The following is a 26,358-nucleotide window of genomic DNA, read 5'->3' as shown; positions in this document are numbered from 1 at the left end:
TTGTCAGTTCAGCTCAATAAAGACCTCAGTGTCAGGTACTTTATCTTGCCAGGTGATCTTTGTAATCTTCCTAAGACAATTTAAATGGAAGCAATTACGTTTCCTAACATGGTGCTAGTTTCATGGAAGTATAACAATATTAGCAAAATGTTTAGTTTAGTAGACAATCTAATACCTCTTCTTTCCCAAACTTTTCTCTAGAACTTACCAGACAATGAATGAACTGTGGCAATGTGTGTGTGTTAACCTCATCATCTATCCACTAACAGGATGTGAGATGTGTGGCATGGAGTGGAGTGTTAGACCTATCATAGACTTATCCTCTCCAAGCTAAACACTCAAATTCAACAAAAGCAGTGGCCCCAAGGCAAGATGACTTACCGGAAGACATAATGTCAACAGATTCTATTGCTCCTTCATGGATGAACAGTTTGTTGCTAATTTGGAGGGAAAGTTGAGCCAACAGTAAACTGGTAACAGTAGAGGAGAAAAAGATTTGGTGTACAGCACCACATTTATTCATCTGGATCAGAAACTGCTAAGAAAAAAAAAATGAGACATCTGTAGGGTTTACCAGCAAGATACTTCATTCATCTCAAGAAGGTAGTGTTTAATTTCATCTAAAGTAAAGTGCAAGTGAAACTCAAAGAGATGCAGGCTTCTTAGTTAAGTGAGAAGGTAGATGAAATTCAGTTTTATGCTTATGGCAACAACCGAAAGTATTATTGTTGCTGCTGTTGTTGTTTTGGGTGGACTGAAGGCTATTTATTGGTCAAAGATCTATGGTGCATCTCAACTAACTGTTGCTGATGGAGCCACATTGATTAGTGATAAGAGTAAGATCTGGAAGAGATGAACTGAACACTTCCAACAGACCATTATCAACCATTGCCGAGATCATTGATTGTATACTTTAAGTTTAAGTCAATCTCTCTCTAGTTGAACTTCCAAATGAAAAAAAAAATAAGAGATTTTGAATGTCATTGGGTTCCTCTTGTGCAGTAAAGTGTCTGGCAATGATTCTTTTCCTGCTGAGATTCACAAGACAGGGGGTTCATTGCTCATTCAAAAACTGATTGAAATCTTCCAGGGTGTCACATCAGGTGTTCAAGGATGCCTCCACTGTACATCTCTATAAAGGAAAAGAAAATAGATTGTCCTGTGGCAATCACAACAGAGATCTCTCTCTCTCTCTTAGCCAGTGCTGGCAAGATGCTTGCCAGAGTCCTTAACAGGCTGATCCTTTACCTGAATAATAGTCATCTACCCAAGAGCAAATGTGACATCAAAAAGGGCTAAGGAATGGTTTGCTGCCCAACAATTCCAGGAAAAATACCAGGAGTAGAACTAGGGTCTGTACACAATACTTGTTGATCTGACCAAGGTCTTTGATTCTGTCAATGGTGAGGGCTTGTGGAAGAACATGGAAAGTTTGGTTGTCCAGAGAAGTTTAGTATTATGGTTCTGGAAAACAAACTTTGATCTTGAGCTTTCCCAGTCACCAATGGAATGAAACAGACCTGTATGGTTGCTTCCATGCTCTTTAGAATATTTTTCAGTGCAACAATCAGGCATAATTTTGGAATATCTGCGATGGAGAATACCATCTATATCCAGAGAAAAAATTGTGGAGTTTGAACAAAGACCAAAGACTATTACCTTTAATTTAAAAAAAAAACCCAACATTATATTATTATGTAATTTTGCTATCTCTTATACTTTATTTTTTTCCTTAAGGATATTATTTCTCTCTCATCACATTCAATTTAGATCAATGTATACCATGGAAACAATGTAAAGACCAACAGACTGCCTTCTGTGGGGGGTGGGGGAAAGGAAGCAAGATTAGAGGGAAAATTGTAAAACTCAAAATAAATAAAATCTTTCTTGAAAAAAGAATATTTTCATCAATATTGTTGGGAACATTCAACAAGGGCAAAAATGGCATCATGGACATCTATTGATCTGACAATAAATTATTTAACTTGAAAAAATGATCAGTAAATAAGTTGCTATAAAATGTGTATCAATTGGAAGGTGTCTGAACAAATAGTGGTACATAAATTATGGGATAATTTTGCATGCTAAGAACTTACTAATACAATATCAAAGAAAAATGGAGAGACTTGTATGAACAGATGAGAGTGAAGTAAACTAGGGGGCCAAGACAGACAATAATAATGACTATGGTAATGGAAAGTTAAAAAAAAAACAACACTAAAAGGAAGTCAAATTTTGATAAACTGTGCCATCTCTGGTGTGGTGACATTGGCCAGCTGTGTCCACAGAAAGGAATTAGTGTTATTCTACTGAGGGCACTATCTCTGAGCAGTTCCCAGAGACTGAAGTTTCTAATACTATCACTCATAAACCTCCATTCAGTATGACACTTCTCCTGCCCTCATTATGTAACAACCAACTGATAGTAAAGGGATATTTATTGAGAAGGTATAGCAAACAGTTTATTGCAAAATAATTCCCCCAAATTGGGGAGTATGCTCTTTCTTGGAAAGAGGAGGCTAACATGAAAGTGGTTTAAAAGCCCCTACAACCTATATCAGATTGTTTTCTGTAGAGGAAAAGAGAAAAATGTAAAAAATCAAAACCTGCAAAAAAAAATTGTTAAAAACTACAGAAGCAGGGCGGCTAGGTGGCACAGTGGATAAAGCACTGGCCCTGGAGTCAGGAATACCTGGGTTCAAATCCAGTCTCAGACACTTAATGATTACCTAGCTGTGTGGCCTTGGGCAAGCCACTTAACCCCACTTGCCTTGCAAAAACCTAAAAAACAACAACAAAAAACTACTGAAGCATGTAGTTGGTAAAATAACTAAATAAAATATTAAGGAAAAAAAAGCCACTACAAACTATGGGCCCTCCCCAATCAGGAGCACACTCTCCTATCTGCACAAATTCATTTCCTGGGATGTCTGAATGCAATCTTAAAGCTACTGAGACACCCATGTAGTGACCAGGTGCTTCTAGATATGAAAGTCTTTGGAGCAATCCCCCACCAAATTCATTTCTTGGAGAGAAATCATAGGTAAACAAATTGCTCCTGGGTTCCATTGGGCTAGTTTCATGTAGAGTGGGACTAGTCAATCCATTCCTGGGCTCAGTCAAACAGATTACTTCTAAGAATGGGCTCCTCTGGATTCAAGTATTGCTGCTACTGGCTCCCAAGACCTCTGCTAGCAATTTGATTTGTTGAGGGGATAGTTGGGGGTTCTTCTCAACTTTTGAAGCTCAAAAGGGAAGTAACCACATCTATTATATCTTTATATTACATATTCATATTCCATCTTCATCTAAGATCAGGAAAGAAAAAAAACAACAGAAACAGGCACCATATATATTCAAGTATGGAAGCCTGAAAACATAAGGCTACCCCTTCTCTCTACTGAGGTATCCAACAGTTCTTCCTCATTGGAAAGTCAACAAAAGAGAATAAATGGAGATGATTCACTTGAATTTTTTGTAGTTACTTTCAGTTCTGGCTCAATATCTCCATTATCAGCACTTCCAGTTTCTCAACCAATGAACATGACCCCAACCAGCTTCTGGAGTTGAATTGGTGGCAAGTAGGGACTATTGTTTATGTGTAACCAGAAAGGCAAATCTGTTCATGCTTTATGGACTGAGTCTTCCTTTCATGAGGAAGTCAGAGAAACGTATAAAGACTTCTGTGAACTGATGCAGAATGAAGTCATCAGAACCAGGACAAAAAATACAATGATCACCACAAAGTAAAAATGATAAAAAGAGAGAGAGAGAGAGAGAGAGAGAGAGAGACACTAAATGGAAGCCAACTCTAAAAATCATGGAGGTTCATCTTAGTTCCAGAGAACAGCCATGAAATAAGCTTATTTTTAGAATACTGTATGGAGGGAGGGGGTATAATATGGGTCTTCAGGGAGGACTAGCATCTCTGGTGTGAGGGCTAGCTGAGCCCTTTTCAGGACTCTCCCAAATTTCACCTGTGTCTCCATAAAGCTATAGTAGGTGCAGTGGTCATAACCCAGTAAAACTGTCTTGGCATCCAGGCTAACACAGATTGAGGGTAATTGGCAGGCCTCAAACCTGTCATTGAATTAGGGGGCTGTATAATCCAAGCCTATTAAGACTTCCTCCTGTAGAATGTATGGATAAGGATAATTTGTTCCAACAGCCATGAAGGCATGAAGCTGAAACAGGTACTATGGACTTAGAGCTTAGGTGGAAGACACCAAGATCATCCACTGTAGCACAAGCCATTGTCAATCACCTTGTCTTTTGGGACTTCAGTGACTCTGGAAGAGAGGATGAGATTGACAACTTTATGCAATTATGTCTCATTTAAATCCAATTCACTCATATCAAGACATTACTCTATGATGTCGTTGATCTTCAGAAACAAAGGACAAAAAAACCCCCCCAGAGGAATAAAACTCAGAACACAAGTGGGACCAAAACCAGGTTAAAATGTAATTGGGAAATGTTGAATAAAATAAATTAAAATGTGGTACAACATAAAGTGAATTTGTGGTTTTCTAAGTTAATATGTGGCCCGCAGCTTTTTGGAGCCACTCATGAGAATTGGGGGCACACCAAAGATGGATTCCATTTGCCTTTAACACTGTTAGTTACAATGATGGACACCATGTTAGTTAGAGAGGTGGACATAGCGATAGTTGGTTGTGCTTAATTGATTCCATGTTAAAAGGGAGGCTTCAGTGGGAGTGAGTCAAGAGCAAAATCCAGAAATGACAAAAACCTTCAAGAAAACAAAATCCTACCTTGATATCACATCTTGGTCTGGGGGTTATCTTGAGTTCTCAAAGATTATACCAGAGCAGTGTATATTCTGACAAGCTCTGTCCATCATGCTGGAAAGATTTTGAATAATCTTCAAAACAAATGGTGTTGACTTTTCTTCTTGGAACAACTTAGCTGAAAATAGGGTTTCATCACTAGTAGTAGGCTGACCATTTGATGATAAATTCTGTGGTCATGGTAACCCAAAACTTTTTTTGTTTTTGTTTTTGTAAGGCAATGGGGTTAAGTGACTTGTCCAAGCTAGGTAATTATTAAGTGTCTGAGGTCGGATTTGAACTCAGGTCCTCCTGATTCCAGGGCTAGTGCTCTATCCACTGTACCACCTAGCTGCCCCACAAAAATTATTTTTAAAAAATTGAAAATAATTTTATGAAATGATGATGTAATAGATGTTACATCATTTTATCTAACTATTATGTCGGTTTCTTCCCCTTCCTTTCTCTTACTGGGGCCCCAATTACTTAGGGACCTCAGGCATAGGCTGGGACACCAGACATTAGAATTGTCTGTATGTGGTGGGAGAGAGGAAGAATGTGTTTTTTGTGGTTTGGGAAGGGACTAAATTCTAGGCAAAAGAGTTGACTCCAAAGTCTCATCTGACCCCTATTTAACACCATTTAACAAGGGAACTTTAATAGATAGTAGGTGGGAAGAATAGTCAGGAGACCTGGGTTATAGCTGTGTAATCCTTGGCAAGTCACTTCATCTGGGTTTCAGTTTCTTCATCTGTAAAATGGGAAGGATAATGTCCCAAGACTGTGAAAAGAGGGTTGTGTAAATTTTAACAGGCTATGGAAATTGCTATTCTTTGGGTCTCCTTAGAGCAGTATCTCAACCAATAAATATTTATTAAATATCTACCATGTACAAAGCACTAAGAAAGGACTGGTTTTTAGTCCTAAACTCTCAAGGAGTTCAGACAACAGGCAAATAACTAAATGCAGATAAGGTGTAGGCAGGATAAGCTGGAGATAACCATCAGAGAGAAGTTACTAGAATTAAAGGGGAAAAAGATGGGATTTGAGTTGGGACTTGAAGGAAGCCAGGGAGGTCAACAGTCAGCATGGAGGAGGGAGAACAATTCAGTAAGGGGCGGCTAGGTGGTGCAGTGGATGGAGTCAGGAGTACCTGAGTTCAAATCTGAACTCAGACACTTAATAGTTATCTAGCTGTGTGGCCTTGGGCAAGCCACTTAACCTCATTGCCTTGCAAAAACTAAAAAAAAAAGGATTTCAGTAAATGGGGGACAGCAGAGGGAAAGAAGAGATGGAGTAGACCAATCAAGAGGGCAGTATCACTATCATCACCACCATCATCATCATCACCATCATCATCATCATCATCATCATCATCATCACCATCATCACCATCATCATCACCATCATCACCATCATCATCCAGGATGGTGAATAAGGTGGTAGAAGACTAGAAAGGGAGGAGGGTGGGCGGTAAGTAATGACTAACAGGGGATTGTGTTTGATTCTGGAGACAATAGGGAGCCACAGGCGGGCACTGGGTGAGGGAGGGACCTTTGGTTTGCTGTTTTTGACAGCTGTAGGGAGAATGGAAGAGTGGGAGTCGGGTTTTGTTTTAACCATTTTTAACCATTTGGCTTCCTCTGAGTCTTGGTCTTTGACTGCCGAGGCAGCTAGGTGGCGCCGTGGAGAGAGCACCGGCCCTGGAGTCAGGAGGCCCTGAGATCAAATCCGACCTCAGACACTTCATAATTAACCCCATTGTTTAAAATTTAAAAAAAAAGCCCGTGACTGCCCCTTCCCGGGGGAGGCTGCCCCGGGTGACGCGTGTCTAGCACCGTGCGGAGAAGCGTGGGCTTGTTCCCGGCCCGGAGCCTGCGCACAGGCGGCGGCCGGACGCTTTGTCTCCGTGCGGCCAGCAGGGGGGCGCTGCCGCATCGGCCCGAGTCGCCGGCCCCTCTCGGTGTTCCTTCCTTTATTGTCCCCTCTCCGTCCGCCGCTCTCGGGGGGGGGGAAGGACTTCCGGTGAAGGAGGAACCTTGGTGCGGTGGGGTGCGAGGCTCGGGCGGCTGCGGCAACTTCCGGTGTCGGTGGCGGCGGCAAGATGGAGACTATCCTGGAGCAGCAGCGGCGCTACCATGAGGAGAAGGAGCGGCTCATGGACGTCATGGCCAAGGAGATGCTCATTAAGAAGTCCACGGTGAGCGGCCGGAGGGAGGACGCCGGGCACAGAAGGGGGAGAGAAAAGGGGGGGAAAAAAAAGCGGCCACATCCGGGCTCCTGCCCCTCCCCCTCCCCGGCCCCCAGGAGCCCCCGCCTTCTCCCCTAAATCCCGGGGTCAGCTTGGGGGTGAGACGCGCAGGGGGCTTCGGGGGGCGGGTTGAGGCTGACCCGCCCTGTGTGTCTCCCCTGCAGCTCCGGGACCAGATCAACTCGGACCACCGCACGCGAGCCATGCAGGACGTGAGTTGTGGGCGCGCCGGGCCCGGGCCTCCGTGGGTGACCCCACGCGCAGCCCCAGGAGGGCCTTTTCGCCCTTAGCCGGGGTCTCCCCAAGCGCAGCCGCCCTTCTGCCCTTTGGCCTAGTGCTTAGGCCGGGGCCTGTCAGCCCTGGGGCTCAGAGGGTGCTGGGGGCAGCAGAGATTAGCCCTCACAGCCCGGGGCAGCTCAGGGGCCCTTCACCACCTCCTCTAGTCAGCTTCGGAGAAAACTACCAGAAAAGGAAGAGTTTGGAGTCTGAGCGGGAGCAGACCTGGGAAAGCGTGGAGTCTGCATGTTTTTGGACTGACCTGGCCCTTCATGGAGTGCCTTTTCTATAGCAAATAAACACGAGTTTGAATCCCAGCTGGGATCTGTGTGACCCTGGGCAAGTCACTCTACCTCCGTTTCCTCTTCTATAAAATAGGGGTACTGTTAGCACCTGCCATCCAAGGTTGTGGTGAGGTAAACAAAAAACAGCTGGTGTTTGTAAAAGAACTTTGCAGAGCTTAAATGGATATATAAATGCTGTTATTAGTGTTATTATTAGTTTTATAACCTCAAGCAAGATGTTTTCTTTTCTAAAACAACTATAATCTTATTTGCACAGGATTGAGTGAAACACTTTACAGTCTTTGAAGTATTGAGTTAATCCTAATTGATCTTATGACTGGAAATAAGGAATGTGGAAATGTTATTTGCATGATTTTCATACATTTAATGGGGTTTTATTGCCTTTTCTCATGGGCCTGAGTTTTTTACTCATTAGTTACCTAAACTACAATGGGTGGGGGGGGTGGAGGGAAGGAGGAAATTCAAAAGTGAAAACACATTTTTTTTTAAATGGATTGTTACTAGTACTACTATTACTCCTATTACTGCTACTGCGCTACCACGAAGCCTGCCTTCCTTCTAGACTTCTTCCCCCCTTATCCTGGTTTTTATGAGGCAATGGGTTAAGTGACTTGCAAAGGTTACACAGCCAGTAAGTATCAAGTGCCTGAGTCTGGATTTGAACTCAGTTCCTGACTTGAGGTCCAGTGCTCTATCACTGCCCTTAGACTTATTTCTTTTTTTTAGGTGTTTTTTTTTTTTTGGCAAGGCCATGGGGTTAAGTGGCTTGCCCAAGGCCACACAACTAGGTAATTATTAAGTGTCTGAGGCTGGATTTGAACTCAGGTCCTCCTGACTCCAGGGCCGGTGCTCTATCCACTGCGCCACCCAGCTGCCTCTAGACTTGTTTCTTAACCCCCCTTTTTTTAGATTTTTAGTTTTCATCCCATCTTTGAATGAGCTGCTGACTGCTAGTCTTAAGTATAAAAAGTCTTTAATAAAGTAATTCCTATTCATGTTTTAATGACTGAGGCCAGTTAATTGGGCTCTTAACTTTCCAGTAAGTCAGATTTCACCTAGTTACTGAACTAAAAAGAAATTCTCCAAAAATGAAATATTAGAAAATGATGGTGGGCTGGTAGAAGAAGAATTTGAATGGGGAACAGACCTTTCTCCTCAGATTATGTCTCATAAATAATATCTTTACTGTCTGCTGAAGTCTTTGTGCCTTTAATTTATCTTGGATAATCATTGAAGAATCTGTGTTGGATAAACAACTTGGGGGCAATGTAGACTGTTTATATTGATGAAATTTTTTTGTTTGATTTTGACTTTAGAGATATATGGAAGTCAGTGGAAACCTGAGAGATTTATATGATGACAAGGATGGGTAAGTGGCAGTGCTAGGCCGTATATGAATGTTTCTGGGGAGCTGTTGTCAATCAAACTACTGATCCTGCTTTTCTGTTGGCTCTCTTGATCCTTTTGGGAATCTCAGGTTAAGAAAGGAGGAGCTCAGTGCTATTTCAGGACCAAATGAATTTGCAGAATTCTATAATAGACTCAAACAGATTAAAGAATTCCATCGCAAGCACCCAAACGAGGTAGGTGCTTATGGTTGTTGATGAAACATGGCATACATTTTCAGAGTGAACTAAGATAATGCTACAAAAAGAAGCAGCAGGGAGGAGGAATATTACTGAACTTGGGTTTTTTACTCATCATTTTACTAATCTGCACCTTAGAGTTGTTTTGAGGACCTATAATTACAGAGCAGCTGATGTTATATTTATCATTATATAACAGTATATAAGACAGATTTTGACAACTGTTGTCTCCATCTTTCCCTCTTTGCTATATTAATGCCTTTTGCTGTAAAATTATATTGTATATGAATATAAATTATTTTTATTGTTATTACAGCATGACAAATAGACTTTTTGGTAAAGTGGCACAATAGAGTGTTGTACTTGAAGTGAGGAAAACAAGTTCAAATCCTTCCTCTAATATTTACTAGTTATTTGACTATGGCAAATAATTTAGTCTTTCTGAGCCTCAGTTTCCCTATCTGTAAAATAATAATACCTGTATTACCTACCTCCCAGGGGTGTTGGAGAGTGTTTGCAAGCTTTAAAGGATTATATGAATGTCCATTATTGTTGCTGTTGTTGTTATTATTGTTATTACCATTGTGGTATATAATATTTGTTCAGTGCCTATTATATGCAGCACTTCAAAAGAAGTCTAAGACTTGGTTTTGCCCTGAGGTCAAACTATAGATCTTTGAATTTCAGATTCAGGGATATAAGAAGGTTATTTATGTGAAAGAAACAAATTAGAAAAGGTATTCTACCGGTGGTATACAGGCTAAATTGATTGCAAGGACCAAGAGAATGGTTAAAATCATCTAGCTATAAAGTGATATAGACTTGTACTAAATTGGTGCTAGTGGGATTGAAAAGCCAAGATGATGTGGAAGGTGAAAAGCAGAGCAAATGTGGGCCCAGTAGCTAAAGAAGCACATCTGCCATTGTGAAGTTGTATTTACCATTCTGAATGATCACCTTCTGGTCCTGAACAGATTAGTAATTATTAAGCACTGTACTAAGTTCTAAGTTTACACAAAGAAAAGCACACAAGAAAAATCAATGAGGATCTTTTCAGGAGCCCACCTTTCTAATTATTGGAGAAGATAGGAATGTGGGAAGGGTCAGAAAAGAGGCTTTAGTTGTCCTCCAGGCTCTGTGTCCTTCACTTGAATTGTTTGGTCAGATGTCAATGCCCTGAGGGTTTGAAAGGCAGAGTGTGAAGCTGATAAGGATAGGAATGACAGTGAAGGCTCAGGTATCCTTCAGCCACCTTACTGTGATAGATTAGGGTCAAAGACAAGGCTGGAAGCCACCCTACACACATAGCCCTACAGATGAAACAATGCTGCTTCTGTCCAGAGGAAGTGGAGCATCCATCTTGGGCCTTGTACTTTCTCTTTCAGATTTGTGTGCCAATGTCAGTGGAATTTGAGGAGCTACTGAAAGCCAGAGAAAATCCTAGTGAAGAAGCACAAAGTAAGTGGAGTTTCACATTTCATATTAGCAAAATTACAGCAAATGTTCATCAAGTTTGTCTGTAATTGCAGCTGCCCTCCCCAACTCTGGAAAACAGAGTCTCCCAGAGAAAATTCATGTAAGTTCCCTCAGGCTACCTAGTGAGGTGAAATCTTGGCTTGGTTTCTTGCTGTGGGGGATATCACTTAGAAATCATTTGGCTTCAGTTTCCATAGTCACCTAAATCAAATCAGGACTCCGTGGAGTGGACAGTTGCTGCCTGGGACCTTACTTCCGGAGTTTACTTAGCTTTCTGTGGCTTGGAAAGTTTCTCAGCATGTTATGATCAGCTTGCTCCAGAAACTTCAGGGGATAGCTTTGTGAATAGATTTTACTGTAGTGAAGAAGCAAACAGGCTAAATGAATAAGCTGATGAGAGGTTTTTTTGTAAGGGATTGTTTTCTTCATTTATTTGGGGCAACTGTTCTCTGATTCCTTCAGACTTGGTGGAGTTCACAGATGAAGAAGGATATGGCCGTTACCTGGATCTTCATGACTGTTACCTTAAATACATTAACTTGAAAGCATCTGAGGTAAGGATGTTAAAGAGAGGTCTTGATTCACAGAAAAGGATTCAGGAGGTTGAAAAGGGGACACTGACTCTGAAGCAGGTACTCCTGCGCATATTCTTCAAATGAACCTCCATATTAGAACTAAAGATGTAATAAATGTATGCTGATGGATATACAAGACAGTGTGCTAAGTGCTATGCATTAAGCATTTGAGAATAAAGGAAAATATCTTTATTAAGTACTTCCTATGTACTAAACACTTAAAGATCTGACACTATGAATCCAAAAGCAAGACACTCCCCATCCTCAGTGAACCTTCATCCTGATGGGGGAGACAACAAATATGGAGAGGAGATGGTCACCAGAGGAAATCAAATTGGAATATTGATTGAGGAAATCACAGGGATGGTGAGCAGAACTGTAGAAAAGGTGATTGACATACCTTTTCCAGTAGCAGTGGCAATACAGATTTGAAAGGGAGAATCTATGTTCATAGGCAGACTAAATGGAAGAGAAAAAGTTGTGACTGAGAAGTTGACTAGATGTGTGGGTTTGTGCTCATGCACAAGTAGGAATGGCAAAGCTGAATGGCTTAAGTGCCCCAGGGTGCAGCAGTAGGAATGGAAGACCAGAAGATGGCCAGGGCAAAAGCATAAGTAATTTACAGTATAGTTGATAGAAACATGAATTCATTTCAACAAATGTTTATGAAACATCTAGGTAAATGTCACTAAAATGCTAAAAATTTTAAATTGGAAAAAGTTGACAAATAATAATTCGTAAGTGAAAAACAGACACTTAATTTAAGTAAGATCAAAATTGAAAAGAAACAAGTTAAGTCCCCAAAAGTTAATTGGCTCTGCCTGGAACAACCCACTAGCAGAAGAAAATCTGTTTGTGAATTTATAATTTTTTTGTCACTCTGTGCTTCTCTTCTAAGTCATTGCTTACTGATGTAGTGCAGGCATTGAATGTTGGAAAAATGGCTCAAGAAGAAAAAGATGAAACAAATTTTTTTTAAATTTGTATCTTGTAACATTTAGCTCTCAAAAGTGAATCTTTTATAGAATTGATTATACTGTATCTTTGAATTTTACACACCCAATTTACTCAAACCTCATGTGTAATTTTCAGAAATTGGATTATATCACATACTTGTCTATCTTTGACCAGTTATTTGATATTCCCAAGGAGAGGAAGAATGCAGAATATAAGAGGTAAGCACTATCAAATTTGTTGGCTTTTTTTTAAAATTAGAAGCTAACTTCTAATTCTCTGCTGAGTACTCCTGATTTATAGAGTTATTGGTGAATATGGAACTCTTAAAAATCCAATTTTAGAACATTTATACTTCACTAGTCTCAGAATGAATATACTTACAAATCATGAATTTGACAAATTGAATTTCATACTTCTGTATATAAAAAACAAAGAATTTTAGTGAAACTGAAGCTTATGTAGTTTGGTTTTTGTAAAATGTATCTTACATTTAACATATTTTAAATTTAAACACTGTCCTGCTTATCTGTCCCCTTCTGAAATTCATGTTCTTTGCCATGCATTTTTAAAAAATTTTTTTGCCATGCATTTTTAAAAAAATTTTTTGCCATGCATTTTTAAAGTATTTATTGCTACATCTTTCATTTTTTTTAAACACAATCCCTTTTTTCCTCTTCTCCCCTTCCCCCAAATAAAAACCTTCTCTTCTATGGTTAAGCAAAAACAAATCCATACATTGGTCTGAAACAGATTCATCTGTACCTGTAGTTCATCAACTCTACCAAGATCAGTCTTGGAGAATGTTTTTCTTTCTAGTGCTGTAGTCATTGTCTTAATTGTTCTTCCAACTCTGCTCATTTTCATATGCATCAGTTCCAACAAGCCTTCTTGGTTTTTTTCCTGAACCTGTTCTCATTTCTTTTGGCACAATAATAGAAGGAAGATGATTTTTGTCATCTTAGGACCAACCTGCAGCATCATTACCATGCCTCAGAAGCAGGATAGAGTTTTCATATTTAGGATTCTGGGGCTGCAGTAAGGTGACTTGCCCTCTGCCTGAATGGGAAACAAGATTTGCTTTGCTTAGTCACCACCATCACAGAAAGCACCTTGACTTTGTCTAACTAACTCTCCCTTTGTTAGGTACCTGGAGATGCTGCTTGAGTACCTGCAGGACTACACAGACAGGGTAAAGCCCCTCCAAGACCAGAATGAACTGTTCGGGAAGATTCAAAATGAATTTGAGAAGAAGTGGGACAATGGAACTTTTCCAGGCTGGCCGGTTAGCTGGAGGGGTTGTGTTGGGAAACTTAATCATGACTCTTGAAACTCTCTGCATTTTAGTAAAGGGCCTGATAGTAAATGGTCCGTTCACCTTCATTTGTGACCCTGAAACATTCTTTGCTTTGTTGTTTTATGAAATTTGCTTTTCTTTTATGATTTCTTTTGGAAATTTCTAAGACTTAAATATATGAAGGTAGGAATGATCCATTGCTATTACCCTCAAGCTGGCTATTAATAAGATTCTTTATTGTCCTTGGCAGAAAGAGACAAGCAGTGCGTTGACCCATGCTGGAGCCCATCTTGACCTCTCTGCATTTTCTTCCTGGGAAGTATGTTTTCTTAACTCCATTTGCTTATTTATAACACATTCTTTTCTTTGCAATAAAAAAACCCATAGGGTGTTGTAGAATTGGGCATTTGCAGAAGAAAAATCAAATAGGCTTATACTTGAATAATTGTAAAAATGCCCTATTAACCACTATTGCTTCTCTATGGTGTGGGGAGTACCTAGGTATCTCAAGTTCAAGCAGGTCCTTCCACTTTATAGGGGTTTCACATGCTGGATGAATGTGGGACTCTATATGTGACATCTGTGGACTAATTTGGTTAAGTGCAGCCAGGTTCCTCGACAGAAGCTGACAATTTTCTTTTTCTGCCATAGCTACATGTGAAGTTATTTGTTAAAATGTAGCATAGTTACTTTCTTCACTAGTACCCTATCCACTTCTACAGGATAGCTTTTGAAGCATTTGATCTCAGGAGTAATTTTCTTCAGTATCCTAACTCAATCCTCTTGTTTTGTAGGAACTGGCCTCCTTGGGTCTGGACAGACTGAAATCTGCCCTCTTGGCTTTAGGGCTGAAATGTGGCGGGTAAGAGGCAAGATCTTATTTCTTTCTCCACCTGTTCACCATAATCTTAAGAGGGGCTTAAGCTCTATCTGTCTGACTACTGTAAAAACCAACCAAGTTCAGGTGAGAATGCTTGATAATAACTAGGGAATTCTTTATCCCTCTGTCTTTACACAGCACACTGGAAGAGCGAGCTCAGAGGCTGTTCAGCACTAAAGGCAAGTCCTTGGAATCACTTGACTCCTCTCTGTTTGCTAAGAATCCCAAATCAAAAGGCACAAAGAGGTGAGTGATCTGGTAGGTTCTATGTCCCCTCCTACAGTTGGTTCTTTCTTTGTCCTCTTCCCTGGCAAGTAGGATGGGGTAGTCAGGGGAGCATGGGACTTGGAGGCAAAGGACCTGGGTTTAAATTCCATCTTTGACACATTGGCATGTGTCACTTCTGAGTGTGTAAAATGAGAATAACAGTACTTGGTTCATCTCAACCCTATAGACTTACATCAAAATGATGTAACATGGATTATTTGCTCTCATTGTTTAAAAAAGATTTTGTTGAAGTCTGTTTTGCCATCACTGATTCATAGTTACAGTCAGTTGTTATGTATCTGCATTGCTGGAGGGAAGTTGTATCAATATTTCCGAACTTGTTTAGAGAGTTGACTCTAGACAATGCTTTAGAAATATTACTTCAATTAGCTAGAAATGCAAATTAAGCAAAAACTGAAATTTACCAAATACCAATTTGAAGCACTTGGGATGAAAGCCAAAACAAAACTCTGCCCCTCTACAAGTTTAGTCTACATCAGGGCTGTCCAAAATGCAGCTTGGAGGGTGATTTTATGCAACCTACCTGTGGGTTTGCTAAATGCTTTAGTAAACAAAGCTGTGCTACGGCAGAGCTCTCACTAAAATGGCAAATCAAAATATATTTCTATTGTTTCAAAAAAAACCCTTTAAAAGTAAAGTTGGACAGCCCTGGTCTGCAGTTTGTAGCTATGGTATGTACCCAGATGAGCATAATACAGAGGCAAGAGATTAGGCAGAGGCAGCTAGATGGCTCAGTAGAATGGGCACCAGCCCTGGACTCAGGAGATCAAATTTGTCCTTAGACTCTTAATAATTGCCTAGCTTTGTGACCTTGGGCAAGTCACTTAACCCCATGGTCTTAATTTAAAAAAATGAGATACAAGGCAAAAGAGAACATGGCCTGGGGCGGCTAGGTGGTACAGTGGATAGAGCACCGGCCCTGGAGTCAGGAGTACCTGAGTTCAAATCTGACCTCAGACACTTAATAATTACCTAGCTGTGTGGCCTTGGGCAATCCACTTAACCCCATTTGCCTAGCAAAAACCTTAAAAGAGAGAGAGAGAGAGAGAGAGAGAGAGAGAGAGAGAGAGAGAGAGAACATGGCCAAAGCGCTCTTAAGAGAATTTGAGTTGGGAGGGACCAGAGAGAGAGAGAAAGCTTTGAGAGCTAGAGGAGAAACTTCATCTGAGATAAGCCTGGAAGAGAGGGGTTTCTGAAAAACATTGAGGAAGAAGTGGAGGAAAAAGTATATTTCTGATATTGAAGATTACTTGTGAAATGTAATGTTTGCTGGCTAGATTTGTCATGGTGATATAGGGAATTCAGCTTTATTTTAAAGTCCAGTGTGGTGGTAAAATCAATTGTATTAAGGCATGTAATATAAGGTATAGCTGGAAAGGCAGGTTGGAGTCTCATTACAGTTCAGATTAAAGAGTATGTCTTGGTGCAGGGGATAGAGCACCATCTCTGGAGACAGGAGGACCTGAATTCAAATGTGGCCTCAGACATTTGACTGACTGTTTGATCTTGGGCAAATCACTTGACCCCATTGCCTTGCAAAATAACGCCAAACAAACCCCCCAAAAGAGTCTGTGTCTTATCTTAGTGGTAATAGGCAGTTCTCAAAGGTTTCTGATACTAACATTCAGGTAGCTTGTATATATGAAAAGAAAGTTAGGAAGAGGTATTATGAAATTAAAAGTGACTTTAGAAATTTTAGATATGGGGGAGGGGAGGAAAAGAAAGGGAAAGTTCAGAAATAATTGTTTATTGGTGATAGGTCAGTGAACCTCTTACCCCAGTATTCTGATATTCTCTGACAGTGACATTAAGTGTGGTCATTGCTTCTGTGACATTATTTTCAGATTTCTAGATGATTCTATATACTCTTGTTTCATCAACCCGTTATGTATTGAGTTGTTAAACGATTTTTAAAAATTACTTCTCTAAAGGAAATGTTTGTTTACAGGGAGTAAGGTACCAAATGGAACCATTCCCTAGAATTGGGAATTGAGTTTTTATAAAGAAAACTCCTGTTATATCATTGTTCTTTGGAAGATTTCAGTCTTCTTTAAATGACCTGGATCACTTCTTATTCACAGGGATACTGAGAGGAATAAAGACATTGCTTTCCTTGAAGCCCAGATCTATGAATATGTAGAAATTCTTGGGGTAAGTATATAACTTTGAAAATAATGTAACCACAAAATAATATACACTGAAAAGCTACCCACCCATATCACTTTTTTTGTTCAGACAGTTAAAAAAGAAAGAGACTTATTGATATCAAAAGGTTCTCCTTGAACAATTTCAGGTATTGCATGCTGGTCTTGGGCACAGCCTGAGTTGCTAGTCTTCCCAAGCATATCTAGATGGTTAGTATCCCTCTGCACTTTAGAGAGCATTTGATTTCTGGAATAAGTTCTGACCTTTGGAGGTTTGAAGTTTCTACACCTTTGTCTACACCTTAAGGCAATCTGATCCCTACAGTAAATGATTTTAAGTGAACAACTAGAATCTTGGACTTTTCCCTTCCAGATTAGGAGGTAGATATTGACCGGAAGCTCTGAAACTGTTTAGATTAGAGAAGTCCAGTAAGTCATTTGCTCTTTTTTTTTAAAATCTATAATCCTTATCCTCCCAGATAATACAGTAGCATCTGCTATAGCCCATTGGCACTGTTCCTGAATCCATGTCCCTGGATATGAGGTATCAAGAACTTTGGCAAGTTGGGAGAGGTTGCCCTCAATAACAATAGCTGGTATTTAATTTAGCCCTTTAAAGTTTGCAAAACAATTTGTACATTATTTCATTTGGTCTTCACAACATCCCTGTGCCATTAGTTTCCTAAACTGAAGCTAAGGTTTAATGACTCACCCAGGGTCACAGAGATAGCATATCTCAGACTGACTCTAGGCCCTATACTGTATCCACCATAACACCTAGATACCTTGCTAAAAATGTATTTATCTTTTTATTTCTTTTTATTTTGAACTTGATAAAACATTAGCAAAGTTAAATATTTTTGTATTTGGAGAACAGAGAAAGGACTATATGAATCTTATTACTTATTATTTAATATCTTTATGAATTTTCTTATATATTATTATTACAATCACTTAATTTTTTGAAAATTTGAAATAAATTCAACTTGTTAATCCAAAGCTGTCCTGCTTCCATGTTTTTCTCCTATTTTCTTCCTATACTGATTAAAAATAGATCAGTAACACTTTTTTCATCCCTTTTTGAGGCATCACTATTATTAGCCCCTTCCTCCATTAAAAAAAATAAAAACCTAACTCTTGTAACAAGCATTACCAAGCAAAATTGATCCACACATTGGCCAGGTCTGAAAATGTTATTTGTTAGACTGTAACATTAGTCTGTCTCTGTGTCATGTCATTGTTAGTTCTTTGGAGTTGTAGTTGGTTTTGCATTGATTTGAGTTTTTAAAGTCTTTCAAAGTAGGCCATGCTCTCTTCCAATGTTGTAGTTATATAAATTGTTCTCGTTTTATTTATTCCATTCTGCAACAGTATATGCAAGTGTTTCCACTTTTCTCTTAATCTGTACTTTTGTTATTTATTGTATTGTAACATTTTACTAAACATATATACCATAATTTACTTAGCTATTTTCCTGTTTATGGGCAGCACTCCCCCCAACCCCCCTTAGTGTCAAGTTCTTGACTGTAACAAAAAGCATTCCTGTGCATTTTTATACATAGGGTCCTCTCCCTCTTTATCTCTTGAGTATACTCATATAAGTGGTATAATAGAGTCAGAGAGGTTGCTCTATTTTATGACTTTGGGGTGTAGCTCCAAATGGTGTTCCAAAATGACTGATTCACTTCACAAGAGATTTCACCCATAGTTCATTGGTAACTATCTTTGTCCTTCCAATTGGGCTGCACCTCTCCTGCCTGTTTAGTACTTAATTTATCTTTTGTCCTTTAGGAACAACGGCATCTCACTCACGAAAATGTACAGCGTAAACAGGCTCGGACCGGAGAGGAAAGAGAGGAAGAAGAGGAAGAGCAAATAAGTGAGAGTGAAAGTGAAGATGAAGAAAATGAGATTATCTACAACCCCAAAAACCTGCCCCTGGGTTGGGATGGCAAAGTGAGTGCTTGTTCTCATGCCTATGCCAGAGGCTTGGATAGCCCTTCCCATCTGCACACTTACTCTGTCTTGTGTCTCATTTCTTCCAGCCCATCCCCTACTGGTTATATAAGCTGCATGGCCTCAATATAAACTATAACTGTGAGATCTGTGGCAACTATACCTACCGAGGACCCAAGGCCTTCCAGCGGCATTTTGCGGTAAGGAGTCTTGGGGCTTGTTCATGGCCAAGGGAAGGAATATCTTTGAATGAGGACAGCCCATAGCCAGCTCCTTGTGTGGACTTAAGGTGGAGTTAAGAGAGAAGAGGAAGAATGATTAGACCTTGTGCTTAGAGTTGTTGGAATGTTGGCAGGGTACCCTGAACCAGTAGCATATACCTGTGCAGCCAGCCTCCTGCTGGACCTTCCCCTGTGGGCTGCTTGGTTGTAAACATACATAGGCCAAAATCTTAAAGTGAGCCATGTGGAAAAGTGTGCATGCACCCTTTCTTCAGCTTCTATAATTCCATACAAATATTCCCAGACTTTGAATTTTGTTTCTTTTTCTTCATTCCCATTCTTTTCCCTTGGGTTTTTCTGTCTTCTCAATATCTCTGCCTTACACTTGACTTAGAGAATTTCATAATCCATCAGTGACATTAAAGGCCGGGATAGATAAAGGCCCTGAGGTTGTTGTGGGTTTCTATATCCTGCCTCCTATAGAAAATAAAGCAGTTTATAACAGAAAGAGGATAGTGTTCATGGTAGCATTTTTTTTTTTTAGGATTTTGCAAGGCAAATGGGGTTAAGTGGCTTGCCCAAGGCCACACAGCTAGGTAATTTTTAAGTGTCTGAGACCGGATTTGAACCCAGGTACTCCTGACCCCAGGGCCAGTGCTTTATCCACTGTGCCACCTAACCGCCCCTATGGTAGCATTCTTAAAGCAAATTGTTAATGAGAGGATTTACCATGGCCAACAAAATAGCTTAAACTTCTTATTTTTACTTATTTCTGCTACTTAGAAGGAACTTTTTCAGGAAGAAAAAGGCTTCTAATTATGGTATAGTAAGGAGAAAGAATGTTAGATTTTAAGTAACAAGCCCTGGCTTATTGCTGAATTTTGGTACATATTTGCTGAGTGACTTGAATAAATCACTTAACTTTTAGACCTCAGTTTTCCTTTCGAAAAATGAGGTTAATTATAATAAATACTTCTCTTGTTTCTCAGGGTGGTTTTCCAAAAAAAAAAAAAAAAAACCAAACCCATAGAAAAATGTCTTTTTGAAACATTCATTCATAATCATTATCATATTTTAAGTCTTTCGTAGACCAACAATGAAATTAATTTATTGTTATACAAAGATAATACTGGCCAGTTATTACTAAGGTATAGGTTATTTTCCTTATAGTGATTATGGTTTGTGTCTAGCCACCTTCCTTTCTCACCCACTTATCCTTGAAACAGCAGTATACAACGAGTAGTTTAGAAGGTTGATGAGAAGAGTCCCCTAAGGTCATTGAATGATGGAACTAAGAAATTTGTATTCTGACCTCCATGTTTTACAGATGAGGAAACCTATTCCCAAAGAGAACTCATTTGCCCATGGTTAACAGCTAGCTAGTTGTAGAGCTGGTACTTAAACAATACTGTGCAGATTCCCTCTCCAGTACCCTTTTTGCCACACCATGATATTATTTTTCATTCTGTGGTCAGAGTGATTGACTGCAAGATGGACTGGCCTCTAAAAGCTAGGTAGAGAAGTGTTTGGGACCAAACAGCGTGATACTTTTTTGAATCATCAGCTTCCTGTGATGTTAATTACAGTCTTTCTGCTATGGAGTTTCAGGATTTAGGGATGAAGTGAGAATAATGTTTTGTGGATAGTTGGTGCTGTTTCCCATTGTCCTTCTGACTTTTTTCCCTTCCAGGAGTGGCGCCATGCTCATGGCATGAGATGCTTGGGCATTCCAAATACAGCCCACTTTGCTAATGTGACCCAGATTGAAGATGCTGTCTCTTGTAAGTCACCTTTAGTTCTCTCATGTTAAGTTCCTTCTCCCTTTACCACTTATTACCCTCGGTACCTGTGGTGAATCAGCTCTCCCAGCAACATTATTGCCTTGTGAAAGGCGGGGCAATCTATCTTTTCTCTTGTCTTGCCAAACTGGAAGAATAGGGGTACCTATGTCAGACCCCTCTCTCATATCTGATAGGCACTGAAACAGTGTGCTTTCTCATTAAGTATCTTGGAGATTTCTGGCTCCTGAACTCTTCATATTAATGTCAGTCTTAGTGTGGACACATTGCCAGCATTAGCCCTTCTTGAGACCAGCTCAAGAGGTTCACCAACCTCAGCCTCCCCAGTGGAATTATAGGCATGTGCTTGCATGCTTGGCAAAATGGAGCAGCCTTAAGTATCTGACTAATGTTGAAGTAAGCTTTCCTTTATTAATATGACCCCCAAGATGCATAGTCATCTTTTTCCAAGGTTCTTCTCATTCTGATCATCAACCAGTTCTTCCTTATCATTTACTTCCAAGACATTTAACCAGTCATGCTCCCAGGCTGCTCTCAAGGACTTGAAGTTGCAGAGCATGTGCCCATCCTGTGCCAGTGAAATCACAACTAGGGTAAAGTGTGAGGGATAGGGGGCTTATGTGACCTACTTTTACAGAGTTGAAAGGGCTTTATAAACTTTAAAATGTCCCATTAATGTCAGCTCTTATTTCCACTACTCCAAAGTTCTAACAGACATGGAGCTCTTGGATTTTGAAGCCCATGCATCCCCTGGATACTATTAATACTAATTGCTGGTAATTGCTTTGTAGTGTGGGCCAAATTGAAACTGCAGAAGGCTTCTGAACGGTGGCAGCCTGACACTGAGGTGAGTAGTCATGTTTGGGGATCACTAGTAGAATCATTTAGGGACGCTACTAAGCAGAGACCCAGATCTTTTATCCAACTGCTGTAGACACTGACCTGGCCTTGCTCTTTTGAACAGTGATTCTCTGATCATGGCATATGAACTCCTGGCAGTGGTCCAGATAGATTTGAGGTTTAAGGCTTGTGAGAGTGGTGTTTATAATAAGAAAATGTACATCCTTTAGTTTCTGGCATGCATTAGAAATTTACTTGGGATGTATAAACTTTACACTGTTGAATTCTTTCAGTATCCCATTGTTGTATGGTGGTGACCCTTTGTTTTCAGAAGTTATGCCTGTAAAATTAAAGTTCTGCTAAGTCCCACCAAACTCAAAGGTTTTCAGTCGAGGCCTAATGGAGGGTGGGTTCTGCATCTGGCATACAAGGACCAACCTAGCTGAGTAAGGAGAACCTTATTGCCAGAGGGGTGACCACCAAGCACAGAATTTTGTGAGCATAGTAACTCATAAAGATTGCTTCCTTTATAATCTTCATTGGAGGGAGTGCCAACACCAATAAAATCACAAATTCTTGAAGCATGTCATAAAACCAGAAGTCACTTTACTTGCCTTTCTTCAAAAACAGTGTCATCTTTCCATTAATTCTGGCAAGGATTTGTTAAACTGCTTAGCAGTGATTAGATAAGTTCTTTTGTCTTACCAGAGTCAACCAGCAGCCACAAAAAATTAAGAATGATTGCCCTCTAGCAGAATGTCTGTGTCCTGGATCTCTCAGGGCAGTCCATTTATTTTTAATGTATAAAATAAAATATATAGAATTATGAATGAAGCCAATCATATTAAAATATCAAAATATTAAAATATACAGGTTAATGGACTCCCAAATTAAGAACCCCTGCCCTAGGAGTTGATTTGACTCCTGTATAGATGTGATTATCAGTAACAAGAATATCTCCCTTGATTTGGAGGGATGAGGATGAAGACAGAGTGCAGATATAAGGCCAACATCAAGTGGGGCTTACTAAAGTGGGCACAGCAGCTATGTTTTGCTCCTATACCTTGAGATTGTGCAGAAGTGACCTAAGGTCATTTCCAAATATCAAATGCTCCTTTTCTACAGGGTTAATAAATTTACCCTTTTTCTTCCTCCCCCTTTTAGGAGGAATATGAGGATTCCAGTGGAAATGTTGTGAATAAGAAAACTTATGAGGACTTGAAGCGCCAGGGATTGCTCTAGTGTCTTGAGGACAAACTCTGTGACTGGTTGAGCATCCTAGGATTTGCCATTTTTTTATTCCACACAAGCACATGTTCCCAAAGACTCTGCTACATTATCTAACATTCTAGCATGTGTCTTGTGAAGATAAGAATTGTGGACATAGTGAAGATTTGAAATATGTTTAAACTTTCGTTTTATATTAAAAAAGTTTCTGCAAAAAAAAACAAAAAAAGCTGAACTTGATTTGAATTTGGCATTCCTAGATCCTGGTAGGGAAGCCAGTTCTTCAGATCATTAGTTCCTATCACTTTCTTGTGCCTAGACTAGAAGGTCAAAGGTTGAAAAGAAGAAAGAACATGTCAGAAATCAGCAGACTTCTCTGTCGTTAATGTGAAACAACACTGAGCTGCCTCAGTGCTCTTTTCTCTCTTTCTCCTCTCCTGATGGCACCTGGGAGCCCCACCAGCGGCTCCTTCCTCTGCAGAGAGGAGGAGCCTGTGATCTTTAACTCTACCTTTCCAGTGTCCTTATCTTCACATTCAACTTCAACAAGCATCTACCATTGTGCTATGTGCTGGGTCTGGGGATACAAGTGTAAAAAGTGAACCACTCTTCATGTTTTTGTCACAGGCCTGAATTCTCTTGTGACTTCTCAGGAGATCTTCTCTTCCTGATTTGTCTTGTGTAACTCCATTTTTCCCTGATGACCTAGAGAAAAGAAAGGCTTTCTCTAGCTTCTGTCTTCTCTTCCTGGAAGGTGACCAGGCTATACTTGGAGTACAATTTATGGGTCCTTGGTCGCAACAGAAAGACAAACATTTTCTCAGCAGGAAACAAAGTAGTTTCCTTACTCCCCATACTCAATCTGGCTTCAAGGAAGAGATAGCCAGACCTCAGACTTGCTGCCAGGACTTTGGATGTTTGCATTTCCCATGGGATGGGTTATCCAGAGAGGTGGGTATTGGCTTGGGTTATACTGTGGCACCCTCTCTCCAGGAGAGAGGGTTCTGTTCTTAAGACCCTGGGGTTTTATAAGGCCTGGCGGTGAACAGGGCTGAAGCTGCTACTTTGGGGTTTGTCTCAGGAAAGGACCAAGGAGTTGGGGGCACCTGAGCTTTACACAGGGTTGTCCCTAGGGATGTTTGAAGTAAGATCCTCCCTCACTCTTGTTGGAAGGTATTACGATTGACAAACTTGCAAGACAGGTTGCTGTGGTAAATTGACTGTTGGCCTTGCCTGCTCACCCCCTGGAGGCATAACTTTATCAGAGTCTGCTTAGCTTTCCTGCCAGGATGAAGCTACCCAGCTCAACTTGCTTCAGTTCAGCACCTGAGGCTGTATACAGAAGACACTTAAATGTATCTCCATTGTCCAGTTTCAGAGAGCTGTAGTTTACCTAATGATAGCACAGGAAAACACATCCCTATTCCCCCCAGTCTCTAGTCTTCGGGGATGTGAGTTCATCTGTAAAATGCAGTCAGGAAGGGAAGATTGGCCTGAATCATTTCTGAAGCCCCTTCTATCTCTAAAGCTCTTGGGGTTTGAACCTCACTGCTATTTACTAGCTATGTGATCTTAAGTCATCTCCCTCTTCTAGACTACAGCTTCCTCAAGTAAAACAAGCAGTCCAAGATGACCAAGCCCCACAGCCTCTCCCAAGTTCCGTTTCCTACAAGCTATGGTCCCAGATCGCTCTGTGCTGTGCTCAGCCCCAGCAACCTCTGGAATTCTTCCTGTCCTAGGCCATGGTCACCTCCCACCCCTTCACCTGAAGGTTTGGCTGTGGATGACAAGACTGCTGAGCCTGCCTTCTGTTCTTTCTTTGGGCATTTCCCTTACCCTACATTAATAAAAGTTGCCCTGTATACTATGCCTTAAGGTTCACATAATATTGGATGTACTTTTTTCTCATTTTTCTCCTTATAATCCTATGAAGTAAGTTATACATTTATCATCCACAATTTATAAATGAGAAATCTGAGGCTCAAAGAGATTAATTGACCTTGCCCTTAATTAAACTAGTAAAGTGTCAACAGCAAGAAAGATTTGAGCCTCACTCAATCTGGCTTCAAGGAAGAGATAGCCAGACCTCAGACTTGCTGCCAGGACTTTGGATGTTTGCATTTCCCATGGGATGGGTTATCCAGAGAGGTGGGTATTGGCTTGGGTTATACTGTGGCACCCTCTCTCCAGGAGAGAGGGTTCTGTTCTTAAGACCCTGGGGTTTTATAAGGCCTGGCGGTGAACAGGGCTGAAGCTGCTACTTTGGGGTTTGTCTCAGGAAAGGACCAAGGAGTTGGGGGCACCTGAGCTTTACACAGGGTTGTCCCTAGGGATGTTTGAATTTGAACTAGATTTCTATTGTCCCTTTTATATTATACTGATTTATTGGAAGCTCACAAGAAAAATGTCTATAATTTTTTCCTAATGAATCCCAGTCACTCTTAAGACCGACTCTCATGCTCTCACCTCCACAGCTAGTGGCTATAGCCAGACAGTCCTCATCCTAGACAACATTCTCTCAAAATGGGAAAGAGATGTTAGTGATAACTACAATAAATTACGGAATACTACTATGGTCACTGAAGAATTGAAAATGGAAATTACCATCACCCAGAAGGCAATGAAGATGGACCAGGAAGGATAAGAGAAGAAACAATCAGGAAGAGATTTGGAACAAAAGATGTCTACAAAGAAATTATCCAGGGGTGGCTAGGTGGCGTAGTGGATAAAGCAACAGCCCTGGAGTCAGGAGTACCTGGGTTCAAATCCGGTCTCAGACACTTAATAATTACCTAGTGGTGTGGCCTTGGGCAAGCCACTTAACCCCATTTGCCTTGCAAAAACCTAAAAAAAAAAATTATCCATTTTTCCAACATATAAAAAAATGAGCTAGTTGTGTGAGGGATAGCTGATGATTGGCTCATGGTTTCCATTGGCATCCCTATGATGTCAGGAGAATTAACAGGAAAGTCATGGGCACATTGGGCAGACCCCTTAAGGAAGGGTTCAAGTTAAAGTTAACAGTCATTTATTATTAGGGACTCAGTGTATCACGTACTGCACTGGGGGCTGAGGAGCCAAAGAAAGGTTAAAAACTCTTGTTTATAGTCTAATAAGGATACAATACTCAACAATACCCAAACAAGCTATATTTGGAAAACTAGAGATCCCAGAGGGAAGCCTCTGAGAAGGACTGAGAAGGGGCTTCTTATCAAAGGTGTGCTGTTCAATAAGACTTGAAAGAGTTACAAAAGAGAATTCAAGTATTAGGGGGCAGGCAGAAAAGGTGAAGAGCTGGGAGACTGAGGATCTTGGCCAAGGAGGAGCAAAGGACCAGAAACTGAATCAGAGGACTGCAAGGGGAATAAGGTATAAGAAAACTAGAAAGAGGCGAAGTTTGTATATTTGATCTTGGAAATCAGTAGGGTGCCACTGGAGTTAATTGGATGGATGTGTTAATGTGTCTGGGTTGTGCTGTATGACATGTGGTCAG

At 40.4% G+C, this 26,358-nt stretch overlaps 1 protein-coding gene across 1 annotated transcript; it reads left to right on the top strand.

The window, feature by feature from the left end:
- The first annotated feature begins 6,851 nt into the window (after positions 1–6,851).
- Positions 6,852–25,564, top strand: SF3A3 (splicing factor 3a subunit 3). The gene is made up of 17 exons (XM_074217581.1): positions 6,852–6,990; positions 7,206–7,253; positions 8,939–8,991; positions 9,100–9,205; positions 10,594–10,666; positions 11,147–11,238; positions 12,352–12,434; positions 13,360–13,498; positions 13,761–13,829; positions 14,305–14,372; positions 14,529–14,636; positions 16,760–16,829; positions 18,614–18,778; positions 18,868–18,978; positions 20,690–20,780; positions 21,590–21,645; positions 22,803–25,564. The coding sequence occupies exons 1-17, from the start codon at positions 6,895–6,897 to the stop codon at positions 22,878–22,880; spliced, it is 1,506 nt and encodes a 501-aa protein (XP_074073682.1). The 5' UTR covers positions 6,852–6,894; the 3' UTR covers positions 22,881–25,564.
- Positions 25,565–26,358: the final 794 nt, after the last annotated feature.

This window comes from Macrotis lagotis, chromosome 1 (assembly GCF_037893015.1).
Source record: "Macrotis lagotis isolate mMagLag1 chromosome 1, bilby.v1.9.chrom.fasta, whole genome shotgun sequence".
Lineage (NCBI taxonomy): Eukaryota > Metazoa > Chordata > Mammalia > Peramelemorphia > Peramelidae > Macrotis > Macrotis lagotis.
Note: the sequence above shows the minus strand (reverse complement) of the source record. Positions and strands in the feature narration are given on the sequence as shown.

Bases quoted from the DNA above. Each gene is read 5' to 3' on its own strand.
- SF3A3 (XM_074217581.1), top strand. From the start codon at position 6,895: ATGGAGACTATCCTGGAGCAGCAGCGGCGCTACCATGAGGAGAAGGAG. The intron at 9,206-10,593 runs GTAGGTGCTTAT...TTTCTCTTTCAG, and splicing joins ATCGCAAGCACCCAAACGAG to ATTTGTGTGCCAATGTCAGT. The intron at 18,979-20,689 runs GTAAGGAGTCTT...TTTCCCTTCCAG, and splicing joins CCTTCCAGCGGCATTTTGCG to GAGTGGCGCCATGCTCATGG.